This window comes from Archocentrus centrarchus, chromosome 5 (assembly GCF_007364275.1).
Source record: "Archocentrus centrarchus isolate MPI-CPG fArcCen1 chromosome 5, fArcCen1, whole genome shotgun sequence".
In the NCBI taxonomy this organism is placed as follows: domain Eukaryota; kingdom Metazoa; phylum Chordata; class Actinopteri; order Cichliformes; family Cichlidae; genus Archocentrus; species Archocentrus centrarchus.
Genome location: NC_044350.1, coordinates 9,053,102 through 9,067,298, shown reverse-complemented (window position 1 = coordinate 9,067,298; position 14,197 = coordinate 9,053,102). Strand labels below are relative to the sequence as shown.

General features: G+C 42.9%; 1 protein-coding gene across 3 annotated transcripts; it reads right to left on the bottom strand.

Moving 5' to 3' along the window:
• Positions 1-326: 326 nt before the first annotated feature.
• Positions 327-13,157, bottom strand: gata2a (GATA binding protein 2a). 3 transcript variants are annotated; one of them, XM_030729194.1, is made up of 6 exons: positions 13,086-13,157; positions 8,481-8,880; positions 7,088-7,663; positions 4,191-4,348; positions 2,222-2,347; positions 327-1,564 (listed from the first exon to the last, which is right to left on the bottom strand). In XM_030729194.1, the coding sequence occupies exons 2-6, from the start codon at positions 8,707-8,709 to the stop codon at positions 1,265-1,267; spliced, it is 1,389 nt and encodes a 462-aa protein (XP_030585054.1). In that variant the 5' UTR covers positions 8,710-8,880; positions 13,086-13,157; the 3' UTR covers positions 327-1,264. The 3 variants fall into 3 exon arrangements, with proteins under 3 accessions (XP_030585054.1, XP_030585053.1, XP_030585055.1); XM_030729193.1 differs by lacking the exon at positions 13,086-13,157 and adding an exon at positions 9,137-9,234; XM_030729195.1 differs by lacking the exon at positions 13,086-13,157 and adding an exon at positions 9,137-9,234 and having other exon boundaries at positions 328-1,564; positions 4,191-4,336.
• Between the last annotated feature and the right edge of the window lie 1,040 nt (positions 13,158-14,197).

Below are 14,197 nucleotides of genomic sequence, written 5' to 3'. Positions count from 1 at the left end.
GGTCCAGCCTGGGGCTTTAACTCCACAAAGAGGCCTTCTCTTAACAACAAGCCATCACAGATAGAGGAGGAGCCTGACCAAAGCATTACCATGCTTAAGGGATCACAGAGCTTCCTTTGATACATCTGATATCACTTATGATTTTAATAATCAAGCACTCTTCATTAAAAGGAGAGTTCAGGCTAATGCTGCAAAACTGTGTAACCACTTTAGACACATGATGTGTTCTATCACAGCAGTATATTATCGACCCTAAACAAACAATCACAGTGAGAAAATGAACAAAAACTGCACTCAGGTGTAATTTTTTTAAAAGCCAAGGAGTGGTCACAATATGTTTTTTTGTACAGTATGTAAGGATAGAGACAGATCTTACCTCAATATTAAACTTTATTTCCTTTCCTTTGTGAGATGGAAAAATGATAAAAACGTACAGCTCAGGGACTTTTTCATCTAAGACAGGTCAGTGTTTCCTTTACATAATAACCACAAATTTAAAATCAAACGTTTTCCATGTGTTGGACGAAAGCTTAAAGAGTGAAAATAAATTATCGTAGCAATAATTATAACAATATAACAACAATAATAGCAATTAAGCATTTATAAACACTCTGTTTACTGCGGGGCTTTTTTTTGTTTGTTTGTTTTGTTTTCATAAAACTCTGTTATCAAAAACAGGTGGTGTGTACAATCCAGCATGTTAGAGGGGCACTGGTTTTTGTGTACTGTTGTATGAGTCTGACTGGTCGGTAACAGGGGTGTAGCAGTCTGTTCAGCCAGTCTGCAGACTTCCAGCACCGAGGAGCAGTTGTGGACGACAGCCTGGGGATGGACAGGGCGCGTGTATCTCGGTATATAATGAGATGGTCGTGAGGTGAAAACAGCGGTTCTTTTTAAGACCTCTCGTGAGTCTCCTGTTACAGGATCAAGGAGAGGTGGGTACCAAAGTGACTTAGTAAAAAATAAGCAAAAAGAATGACAAACATCTCTATTAACTCCATTCCTGCTAGCCCCAGTCACTCAAGGACTAACAAACCCCTCCTCACATTAGCTCTTCACAGAGTCCCCTTAAGTCCCACTCTCTGCAGCGTCCCATCAGTGAGGTCAGGCGTGACGCAGCCTTCGGTCATTAAGTCCAAAGTCTTTCCCCTTCAACCACTGTACACGAAACAAGGCTGCTCAGCTGTAGTCTCGGAGGCCATTTAGTGTTTATGGCGATGTGATGACTCCTACAGGCAAAGGGGGTTCTGGGTCTGAAAAGGCCTCAGTGAGGCTCAGCCCAGACTGGCGAGCGATTGGAGTGGTGGGGGTGACCAAATGAAGGGTGAATGGGCGTGGGTGTAGGCAGCATGTGTCCCGAGTGGCTGAAGGGGGGCAGGTGACCCATGTGGGTCATGTGACTGGTGAGGCCCGGTGCACCACCAAAGGGAGAGGCCTTGTCCTGCATGCATTTGGAGAGCTCGTCAAAGCCGTCCACTGATCGTTTGTTCCTCTTGGACTTGCTGGACATCTTGCGGTTGCGTGTCTGGATGCCTTCTTTCTTCATGGTCAGGGGTCTGTTGACCTATAAAGAGCAGAAGAGTGGCACATTAGCTAAAGGCGTGGCAGACAAAAGCAGCACTGACAGTGTGAATACTGCATTATAGACATTTAGGGGTTTTTTTTACTGTTGGTCACAGCTCCTTCACTGACTCTTCATTTAAAATGTTACCAGAAATATGTCAAACATTGCAATGACTCATTTTTTTTAATAGTATCCCAATAGCCTTTTATGAATTACCCCAGTGTGAAATCAATGCTATAAATATTGAGCAGCTGTTTTGCATATATAGCTCCATTATGAGGCGAGTCAGGGGCGTTTTTATCTTTTGTGTAATTGTCTAAAGCAAACAGAACCGTCGTGGTCATTCAGAATACACAGCGATGAGGACCAGGCTGGGCCTGAAAGGAGCAGCCTCAGACAAATCCTCATCAGTGTAACCGACGCCGTTACACTGAATGACAGTCCCACCCGGCAGCCTCTCCGGGGAGTAACGCCCCCCATTGAAACAACGATGGTTTAATAAAAAGACGACCGGTGGGTTCTGCTCGACAGGGTGAGCAGGCTTTGCCTCCACACTCTCAGTTTCTCTGCTCCTAAATCGATACGAGCTGTCCGCCCACTTAACCAGTTAAGGACCAGGAGCCCCCCCACCCCCACCCCCCTTCCAAAACTACTTACATTGTGCAGTTTAAAGTAAAGGCCGCAGGCGTTGCACACCGGATCTCCGTTCCCGTTGCGCCTCCAAAGGGTGGTGGTGGTGGTCTGGCAGTTTGCACAGCAGGTGCCTGCACGTCTAGCGGCGGACTGAAGGAAGCAGAGAGAATACATCATAAATAATAACCCAATCACACATAATGAGGAGAGGCGAGCGCAGGCGCATCACAGTAAATATCATCTCTGAATCATCATCATTTAGCTTATAATAAAGCCTATAAAACTGACGGCACATTCCAGCAAAGGAGGTTGATGAGGGGGTTTTCTTAAACTCTTAAACGGGGACACGAAAGGGCCCCAGCTTTGGCCGCAATAGTATGCGCAGACAAGCATCAAAAGAAGCGACACACAGACTGGAAAAATTATTTAACTTCTCTATTCAATCAATTATATGTCTGCCGACCGCTACAACCATGATCAAATTTTTTAATTTGTGCAATAAGACATGGAGCCATTTTTTTTTTCCCTACAGATGTCTCTCACGCTACTCTACAGGCCTGCTGGTAATTTTATTTAACGATAAGTATGCTATTAACGGAGGTCTTGCGTAAACTCTGCATTTAACATGATCCAGGAAAACTGGGCTGCAGGTCGTGTAAGACACTGTGTCCTGCCTGACAATACGCTGCTGCGCCCATTACGGATCAATTCTTCACACATAATAAAAAGCATTAGCTTCACATCCAAGGACCCTCCGGTTCTTTGCTGTGCACGCAGCATCCAGGTTATTCTTTTAATTAATTTCAGGTGGACTCGTTGCTGTTTACCTTGAGAGCAGCAGCGATAACAACCATCCGGGTTGTTTTCGTACGAGGTTAAAAGAAAAAAAAGAAAAAAAAAAGTGCACCATAATTTAAAAAAAAAAAAAAAAAAAAAAGCGGCTGTGCATTAATCCTAGCACTACCCACCGATAATGACAAACAAGAGAACAACATAAATCCATTTATTTTCCAATCCCCGCCCCTCACGGTCTGTCTCTTCACACATAAGCGGCTCCTCCAGTGTTGTGATAATCTCTTTACAGTATATGTCAGTCTAGCCATAGAGAATGCAGCGCGCTGGTTGAAGGCGGAAACAGCCGGGAGCCTGACTTCCTTATCTGGGCCGGCCAGATATCCGGATAGGAAACAACTGGATGCCCCTTTGAACACAACTCTGAAAAACACTTGAGCTGAAAATGCAAACGCTACAGCCACATAGGCCGACCCAGTGGAAAATGTAATGGGCATTTTTTTTTTTTTTTTTTTAACGAGGAGAAACTACGTGGAGATGGTCAAAGAACAACACGAAAAAGTATCATTTAAAAACGAGTTTTAGTGTTTCAGAAAATCCCACACGCCAGTTTATTGTGGAATTTTATTCCAAACTGTGTTAATGAAGACCATTAGACCCAGGCTACAGGCTCTGCAACAAGCCTGTGTCAATGAAGTGAAAGGCTATACAGCTCTAAACTTTTTATTAGTTATCTATTGTTAGAAATAAAGACATTATTATTATTATAATTATTTAAGAAAAAATATATAAATGTATATATGTTGAAAATAATAATTATTATATATACAAAACATATAAAACGTGAATATTTAAGATAGATAGATAGAGCTCTGGAACATGGTACATCCACCACAAGATTTCTCTGTGCTTGCTGCCTTTCATTTACTCAAGCATGGTGTTAACTAAAGCAGCATGGGCATTGGTATCAGTAACAGTATCAGAAGTACCAGCAATAATGATAGCAGGAACAATGGCAATAGTAGCAGTATTGTAACAGGCCATGAAGGCGGATCATCGGGGGGTGAGAGGGACAAACAATTCCAGGAAGATCATAGGGAAAATATAACTTTCCTGGAATTGTGCTGCCGGCATCTGCTTTGTGCTCATATTTGGGTGCCTTCTCTTTGAGTGAAGCGATGGAGTGAGTAGCAGAACTCACCAGTCTCCGTTTGGGCTTGATAAGTGGTCGGTTCTGGCCGTTCATCTTGTGGTACAGTCCGCAGGCGTTGCACAGGTAGTGGCCGGTACCGTCCCTCCGCCACAGCGGGGTGGACGTGGCACCGCAATTTACACATTCACGACCCTCTGCATATAGTTCAAGAGGAGGACACAAAAGGAAATTTTATATAATTAAAAAATTCACCCTCTGTCTGAAGCAGCACGCAACACCTGTCAGGTAGCTTTACTACAGTTGTGCATGACCTCAGATGGCCTTGTAATATGAAGTCAAAAATCTGCCTTGGGATAGTGACAATGTCCATATGAGTGTGCAGGTGTACCAAGTGTGCAGGGCTGCCCAGGACACAGACACCTCTATGTAAACTGATCCAGAGCGGGGAGGCCAGAGACAGCCAGAACATGTCCAGAGGTGTCCAACAAGAAGATTGAGACACACCATCAAATTAAGGCTACATTATTCATCAGCTTAGTGGGCACCCATGAGAGGAAAGCAAGTGTGTGTGCTGGTGGTATTAAATGTGTCGGAAAGTGTTTGATGTGAAGCTTGCTTGCATTGAGACAGCGTTCAGTCAGCATAAGTTTTGATAAAGTTTAGCTCATTCTTAGTGCCTGATCAGTACTGGATCAGTACTCAGTGTTCTGTGTGCATACATGCCTGTCTGTATAAAACCCTGCTTTTATTTATTCATTTTTTTTATTTATTCCCCAACTGCTCTTCTCCCCCTTTCAGGTTTTACAGACTTCAAACAGCCTGTTGCTAAACCGGCAGTTCATTTATTTCAAGTATTCCCCTCTCCCTAGAGCATCGTCTCATTATTTCTGTTATAATGTCGGCGACACCCAAAGTCTCACCCTTGCACCACAATGGGATCTGACCTGAGCAAAAAGCGAGCTTTCTTTTGAAATGCATCTCTTGTGCTTTTGTACCTCCCTTCTCTTCCCCTTAAAGAATTTCGCAAGTCAAGCAACCACACCGAAGCGGTCTCATTAATATTTTAAATATTCAGCCACAGTGACTTATATCTTTTGTCTTGCACAATGTTTAGTGTTGAAATAAGAAAAACAAATGAGAACACAAACAGCTCTGTGCAGAAGGTGAGTTGTAAGAGGGAAGGAGTTCTGGTTTGAGGCTAGTTCAACAGGAAGTGGTACAGTAAGGTGTATGTGCTGACAGCTAAAATGTCATTGTGGCATTTGGTCCAACAATCAATCACAATTACTGGCACTGGACATCGACTTTGACAGATAAGAGCCTTTTTTTAATGTCGTAGCAGATATGTTTGTGTTGCTGATTCGGGCACAGTCTGGATAAATGTCACGTTATAACATTTCTCCACCACAACAGCTCATATTCACTCGAGATTATCAGGCACTGAGCACTCCCCAGGTGTGTTCAAAAGCACGGGGACAAAGGATGACAATGCAGATAATTATACAACTGCATTTGGAACAGTTTGCTAACACGCTACGCTTTTGTTATTTTCTGTCCACTCTTTTGTCCAGTAACTCAAAGTACCACAGCTGGAACAATGTAAGGAAATTACACACTCATTAACTAGACTGAGTTGTTTTTTCAAATGTCTGCCCATTAGTGTCAGGCATAAAGTCTAAGTATCCCCCCAAATTTTACTCCCAGCACATGCAGTATATTGAATCAAGTTCCCGTCCAGACAGTCAGAAAATATGCTGCTTTATTTTAAACATTTTCAGTGACTTGAAAATTAAGGGGAAAGAGGAAACTGCCTGAGTGCTTCTTTTTTTTTTTTTTTTTTTTAAATCATGATTGCTCATAGAAGCAGAATGCACTCTCATCTTCACTGAGAAGTAGATCTGCTGTGAACTTGCTCGCCCCTCCACTTCATGTCAGTGCACTGGGCCAAGGCCAGGCTTAAAAACACAAACAGCAGGGCTCTGTCGCCTGTGCTTTGTTAGTACTGGGGAGAGTGGTGGGCGGGGTGGAGGTCGTGATTTGTTCACTTGGAGGTATACAGGATATGGCAGGAGCCAGGACGTCGTGACTCCTTCGTTTTTTAAGTGCAATAAAGGCCACATTTAAAAAAAAAAAAAAAAAACAAGCCTATGGCAGGAACATGTACCTGTCTGAACACTGTTAATGGTGCCAGGTCGAAGTATGATAGATTGCAAATGTAAAACTATCGTAAAATAAAAATGTCAGTGTTAAACTTTTTCTCTCTGCATAAAATATAGCAAAATTATAAGTTATTAATTTTACAGCATATACTTAAATAATTATATGAAGCCATTTAGTATAATTAATATATATATATATATATATATATATATATATATATATATATATATATATATATATATATATATATATATATCAGACAGTGTAATAGTAAATATAATCCCACTTTGTTTCCCTATTTTGTCTTTAATCACCCCGATTACACTGATGCATTTGTATCTAAAGTGACCCATTTTAAGTGGATGGATCATACAAGCGTGAAAAAGTGTGATGGGACAAAAATAAGCCTTGAAGGAGCCGGTTTGGAAAGAAGTGTCCGATATGAAAATTAGCGCTCTTTTCGTAAGTGACCCACTGGAGCAACAAGTCTTAGCTTCAAAACTTACATACAAGCGTTAAGAGTTAAGTGGAACAGCTGGGAATAAATTAAAAGAATAAAACGATTCTCAAACAGTTTCATGCGTGACACTAGTGAAAATACTAATATCACCTTTACAGGGCTGCAAATGAAATATTTATGAACCGATGATTGATTGTGTAAACTAACCTATATTGTGCAACGCTTCACCGCTCAGCTGAATAAACCATAACCATTTAATTAGGCCTTATCAATTTGATCTGCCATCTGATGATAGGGGAGAAACTCAAACACACGTGAGACTCACCTGAGCTCGATCTGGCTTTGCTTTTGCATTTGGGCGTAAAGCTGGATGAGGAACCGCCGAGCAGGCTGCCGGGGTGGAAGAGACTGCCGCCGTATTCGTGGGGTGTAGGCAGAGAGTAGGCCGGGTAGGTCGGGATAGGGTGATGCGTGGCTGGGGCCTGGCTGTTCATCGAGGCCAAACCGCTGCGGAGCGGACTACAGCTCTCCATTTTCATGCCGTCCGTCAGCGGCAATTGGTACTTTATCGACTCTTTCTCGTCCATCCTGGTTGAGGTGGAGGTCGGAGAGGTAGGGCCGGGGTCTGGGGACACGTCTTTGGGAGGGGTAGGGGGGAAACTATACAGGTGCGGGCTGGAATGCGACGCCGGAGTGAGCGAAGAAACCGGAGCTGTGCCGGTGCTGCTACTGCAGGGGTAGCCGGAGCCGGCGGGGTGAAGGCCGGGTTTGCTGAAGTGGCTGACCGCCCATGCGTTGTGGTGGTGTGCAGCAGACAGCGCTGCTTTCCCGGGGTCCAGCCAGGGAATTCCGGGGCTGTGGATGAGGTGTGGTCGGCAGACCTGGTTCCCAGTGAGGCGAGCTGAAATCCATAACAGTTTATTAAATATGGCTACATTCTGCTTTAATTCCTCTAACTCACCAGTCTTACCATGAGTTTGCAACGCAGTTTTTTCTTTTAAAGCTTACCTCTGAAATTCCCTGAATTTATCAAATCCGACATTTAGTTCCAGATGTAGATAACATGCCCGTATTTAATTTTAAAATAACAGATTTTTTTTTAATCACAATTAACTAAACTATCAACAAATGGTTTCCTTTAAATGACAGCAGCCTCCATAACATTATAAAAGCCTACGAAGTGTCAAATAAAAGGAGCTCCTTGTCTGGGCATTATCTTTTCGTCCGCAGCAGCTCTCGGACTAAAGGTTGTTATTAGTAAATTTGCGCTTTTTATTTTATATCCGGGAAGTGCCTCTCTCCCTCCAGAAACTCCTGCCCCAACAGAGAGGGGTTAAGTGACATACTTCCCTTTCCTCTTGCTGTCATTTGCTAGAAATTCCTTTTATGTTGGTGAATTGACCCAGGAAAGTCAAGAAAGACTTTTTCAAACTAAATACTGCAAAGGCATTTATCGTTAAACTGGTAAGAAGCCTTTTTCTACACAAAAATGAATAGTCTTTAATGTCACACACACACACACAATGCAATTATGGTACTACACATACTCTTAAATCCTGGATATAGATAAAGAGAATATTTTTTAAATATATATATATATATATATATATATATATAGAAATTTTTATTTATAAAAGCTTTTTTTGTTTTTTTCAAACATCTTGTTTGTCATCACACTTCACAGACTGGAGTGTGTCATAAACTTGAGAGCATCTTACCGTGTGCTTGGCTGTAGGTGACCCTTGCCCGGGAGTTGGGGTAGTAGGGGTTCCCTTGAGAGTCCAAGTGGTTCAGAAACATATCAACTTCATCCTGGGGCAGTAAAGGCGCCATGGGCTCCATGTAGTTGTGGCTCAGACTGTGGTGGTGAGAGTCCGGGTGCTGACCGTTCAGCACAGCATGATGGTGCGCCATCCACCGAGACTGATCTGCCGCTGCGACCTCCATGTCTGAGCCGACAGTCTCCTTTTCCCTGAACGCGTCTCTGTTTAGGCTATATTTGCCTCCAAATGGAAGTCCAGTCCTCCTTCAAATATAGTTCCTGAGCTGTGATTTTTATTTATTTCAGAAATAGAATCCTTAAAGAACTCGATCTCCCTCTTTCTCCTCTGGATTTACCTGCAAAGAGACGAAAGCAACACGTTAGTTTAACAACACCGTGGCCGCTCCATTTCTTTTTCCGTGCAAAACGGAGACATCCTTCGTTATTTTTTATCTAATTATAGCAGATGATACGTGAAGTAAACTTTGCACAATTTAGGCTTCTTGCCATTACAGGTCGGAAAAAACAAAGTAGCACATCGCTGTCTCCAATCCAAAGCAACGCATCCTCTCTCCGTTTAACGAAAAATATTTAAATGTCTCCTCTGGATACCTGTTGCAGTTTTGATCAGCTGATGGCACATAGAGCCCTGGATGTGTAAACCTCTTGATCCATGCAGTGTTCAGGCGCATTAATGAGATGTGGGGCAGACTGCTGCGGCTGGCGCCAGTAAATTCCCATATCAAGCCACGTGGGGCGGGGCGTCGGTCTGGGCCAATCATAGCGGGCGCTGCCGCAATTGGCTGACCGCATCCCTGCTCTCCTTCTTTCAATTTTCATTTTCCTGCACCGAACAACTAAAAGACTTATCAATCAGCAGTGTAATTTCTCGGGGGTCTTTTTCTCTCATGACGCTCAAACGGAATGAGCAATCGACCTGTGATAATCTGCTTTTTTAGTGAGAGCCTAAAGACAGACATCTAGCAATGTGTGAAATTTGCACAATATATATGGCTTAATGTTAGGATTTGAAGACGTATTCATGCACGTCTAACTCGCCCTACCCTTATGAATCCCATTTAGAAAATATTCTTAAATCATGTTAGTTTTGTTTGTTTGTTTGTTTTTTGTATGATTTTGGGGTGATATTTAAAATTCTCACTTACTTGTATAATCTTGCTTTTAGTCGTTTTTGCTTTTTCTTTTCTTTAAAGCCACTGTTAAAGTTGCATATTAATCCTTATTACTAGCAGTAACCGTAAGTGTTTGGGGCTGTTGTTAGCCCAATGTAAATAAACAGCAATTTCAGCACCTCTTAAACCAACAGAGGAGGAGCCGATTTATGACCCCGAATTGCCCCCCTGCCCCCCCTTCATTGTTGGAAGCACCTAATTGTCCTTAATTAGTAGCACGACATTCTTTTTGTGAAAACAATGGTTTTGTCTCGGGGGGCAGAGCAATCAAACATAGTTTGCATCTCTAATAACGCCCGCTGATAATTTGGCCAGACAAAAGGGATGGGCGCTAGGCCTCACGTACAGTATCAAAACCAGTGGGTGACTGTCAGAGCGTCTCCTAACTCCCAGTACAAACAAAAACTCGTGGTAATTAATGTTTTTCAAAAATGAAGGGTGCTTCTATTAAGTTATATTATTTTTTAAACTTAAGTATTAGCTGCGCTTCGTGCGTAAAATGAACAGTATATGCGCTCTATTTCATGTTTGCGCGCACGCAGATCTGCTTGCAGTGCCGCTGAGAGTGACTGACAAGGAGTAATTGGAAGGTGCCCTGAACAGACTGGCCGCCACGCCGACGCCGGGACCAAAATCTCACAGAAAATATGCCACAAAATCTCGCTAAGGGTTGAAGGTGGGGGTTGCTGGGTAGCCACGTGAGGCTTCTAATACCTGGGCAAATTCTTCAGCTAAAAGAGCCGTCATAACTCATGATGACATGATGCAGGTCATGTAGGCGACAGTCATATTTGATGTCGTAACTGTGTGCCTCTGTGTGTGTGTGTGTGTCACTCATCAGTCATTAAATCTAGGGCATGTTGCCAGAGGCAGCGAGTTGATGAGCTCAGCCCTTTGAGCTTGTCAACTCGTAAAATCAACAAATTAGAGCGTGTGTGGCAGCAGAGGGCCAGCTACTCCAATAACTGAGATTCCAGTGAAGAGAAGCCACAGTTGGCAGGTGGAGTGACGTCTACCTTAATGTGCTTATTGTTGTCCCTGACAAATATTGTATTATAATTCACATTGTATCAGTCAACACAACAATTACACGCAATTTTATACAACGTAGTAATTGCTGTCACACATGTTTGAACCTGGATTCCCTTTGTTTGAGCCTGAATGAGTAACCAGTGATGCTCTTGATCTTGCAGCTAGCAGTGAAAGGATAGTTTTTTTTCCTGCACACTGTAGCTCAGACCAATCGGCCTGTGTTGCATTCTGGTTGTGTTAACCACTGGGAGAGTGGGTCAGGCTCAGGATAGCTGCTGCAGTATTCCCATTGTTGTTTGCATGTTTGCCAAATGGATTACTCAGCAGGATTTAGCCCTCTGTAATTTATACCTTCATTAATCCCATTTGTATCTTTGCTGGAACAAAAGATGGGAGAGGGATATGCAGGGTTAGTGGAGAGGATGGGGCAGGGGGAGTTGCTGTTGCCTTTCCTCTGTCTTTCTCAAGGACACAGCAGTATTGTTTCACCCAGTGATGCTATCCTACAGGGGAAGAACGCATCCCCGTGCACAACACCTCCTGAGCTGGGTGAGAACTGTGTGCAACAACTGTATCGCTGTGCAGCCACAGTGGCTAATGAACAACAAGATTATCATTCCGATCCATGCTGTTATTAAATGGGATTGGCTTTATCTACCTGTTTGTTCCCATTGGGCACGGTCATCCATCATTATCCAGAGTGGAGGTGTGTGACTGTGTGCCCAACTCTCTCTCTCTCTCTCTCTCTCTCTCTGTCTCTCTCTCTCTCTCTCTCTCTCTCTCTGTGTGTGTGTTGTTTTTTTTTGTGTTTTTTTTTGGGGGGGGGGGGGGGGGGGGGGGGGGTGAAGAGCCACTGTGGGGCTTGTGAAGATAAGCAGAGCCAGAGAGAAGAGAATGACACAAACCAGCTGAAGCATTATTGTCCCCTTTACTCACGGCTAATTAGATCGAGCCAGGGCACTTGGGGGACTGGGGGGTGGGGGGGCTTTATAGACAGAAGCACCCAGACACAAGACCATATAACTGCTGAGAGAGGGGCCTGAGAGCAGCATACTCTCCAATTTAAGTCTTGTGGGATAAAAAAAAGAAAGAAAAAGGGAGAGGACGTTACCATAGACTGCACACACTTATCATGGACAACAAGATGAGCCTTAGTCTTATAGCCAAAACTTCTTATTGGCGCTATACAATAAGATACAAATACAAAACGTATTTGGACTTCTTACTGCATTCACGTACAACTCCATCTCTGTTCCACTGTTCTCTGTCTCTCACACAATTTGCTGCAGTCACACAATCACGTCATGTCATTTGAACCATGCACATAAAGCAGACAGCAGCACAGGTAAGAGAGGATGAAAGAGAGGTTGGTGTTAGGGTTAAAAAAACAAAGAAAAAAAGAAGAAAGGTGCTTCTGCGTGCCTGCGGAGACCCCAGCCCGCCTCTGTCTCCGCTCCACCAGTGTAGTGATGTGATTGCTCTTTCTGCTGATCAAAGAGGACTGCTCAAGTCATTATACGTTTTAAAGCGTGACAACTGAATACCTTTGTCGTCACTAATATATTGCTGATGATACACTAAACAATTTCGTGATCGAGGATTTTCTTTTTTTCCCTTCGGGACCAGAACACCTTTCCCACGACAACATGAAAAAGGAGCTACATTTAAACGGATTAAGCGCACGGATTCGTGGCCGCGCGAATTCTTCGAAATTTTTAAGAAACTATAGCGCAAGTACTTCTGCTGGGCGCGCTGTTATTATGAGTGCGTGCTTAATTCATTTGAACTTCATCCTGAACCTTTTTTTTTTTTTTTTATATATATATATATATATATATATATATAATTCGATCATTCAGGAAAACAATGGTTGCTGTTCTAAAAGTGAAAAGAAAAACAGAGCGCGCTGCCAGCGATGATGAAATACATCACAATACAAGACTACTTCAAAAAAATATTTTAAAAAAATCGCTGTATCGCCTTTCAGATTTGGGGGAGGTTTATAGTTGGTCTAATATCTAACTATCAATAAAGAGTGCACGTGTGTCCAATGTACTTTATTCCTCGACAGTCATGAAAACATAGCTCAAGTAACCTTATTTATTTATATATATATATATATATATATATATATATATATATATATATATATATATATATATATATATATATATATATATATATATATATGCTGAGTATGTACCAATTATTATTGCCATTACTTTTGGATGACCCCACATATAATTAAAAAAGTACACATGTAAAGCAAATAAATAAATAACCTAAATAATCATTTTAAAGTGGCGGATAGTTTAAGAACGCATTAATTGACTTACCTCATTCAGTCTTGACCAGACAAAGTCAAACCGGAGAAAGTGGAACAATCTGATTCACTGCGCAGCTCCGACTGTTCTCCCCCATCCACCCCCCCCCCCAGAAATATAACGGTGCAAAATAAACGACCCCAGCAGAGAGGTGTCCAGATCTGCCCCGTTTTTAAGATGTTGTCGAGACACACAGTCGAGACTAAATGGAAAATCCGGTGGCCTGTGGTCGCTGCTCTGCGTGTCGTCACCCGGCGGAGAGCGGTGCGTGTCTGCGCGCAGTACCCCCCTCTTCTCTCGCTCTATCCAAACCTCTCTGAATATGAGCAAAAAAAAAAAAAAAACTTCTGTGGCTGTGTGAGAGGCTGCGGGCACACAGCAACGTAATGGCACGTCAGCCAGCAGCCTGTCTTCCGGGTCCTGGTTAAATAGAGAAAACTGGCAGCAGTACCCGTTCCCAAGAGATTCTCAGCATAGTATAGGCTAACTTGCCCCTTATAAAGGTTTCCAGCATTTTATCATTTTATATCAAGGTTACTGTGAGCTACGACTCTACCCTGAAGGACTGCTGTGCTGTTTATTTAAGGCTGACTTGTTTTTACACTTTACTTTGGTGGAATTTGAGGCGTTTACATAGACTACATAGAGGCAGGAAAATAAAGAACTGCACAAGATGTTGGAGTCACCCAGAGACTGAGCAAAGACCCTGCTCTCAACCTGTCCCATCTGCATAATGCCTAATAATCGTGATTAATTTGGGGCAAAACCAGCGGCTTGTGGCCAAAAGAACAAGTGAAGTAAAAACTGGACTGCTTGAAAACGCACGGTGCTATTTCTCAAGCTTATTTCTTGGTCAGTAATTACGTCCATAAGCTATATTTTATTCACAATAGACGTTCTGTTTTTCTGTTTTCTTTGTCATTTTCTTAACAACTCGGAAAGAAAGCCTCGGCCCTAATTGACTTACCGAGATTTTTGCTTCGTTGCTCTCACCCCCCTGCTCCTCCCCCCACGCCCACTGTGTTAAACGTGTTAAAGAAGAAAAATACCCTTCCCCTCCCTGCCTCCCTCCCCCGTGTTTCTTTTTTCGTGCTTTATATCCCACACAGCAACAGTAACTTTGT

Excerpts from the sequence above, each read along its gene's own strand:
- gata2a (XM_030729194.1), bottom strand. The coding sequence starts at position 8,709 with ATGGAGGTCGCAGCGGCAGATCAGTCTCGGTGGATGGCGCACCATCAT. Across the intron at positions 7,664-8,480 it reads CACCTACAGCCAAGCACACG|CTCGCCTCACTGGGAACCAG; the intron begins GTAAGATGCTCT and ends TATGGATTTCAG. Across the intron at positions 1,565-2,221 it reads TTTACTTTAAACTGCACAAT|GTCAACAGACCCCTGACCAT; the intron begins GTAAGTAGTTTT and ends TGCTCTTTATAG.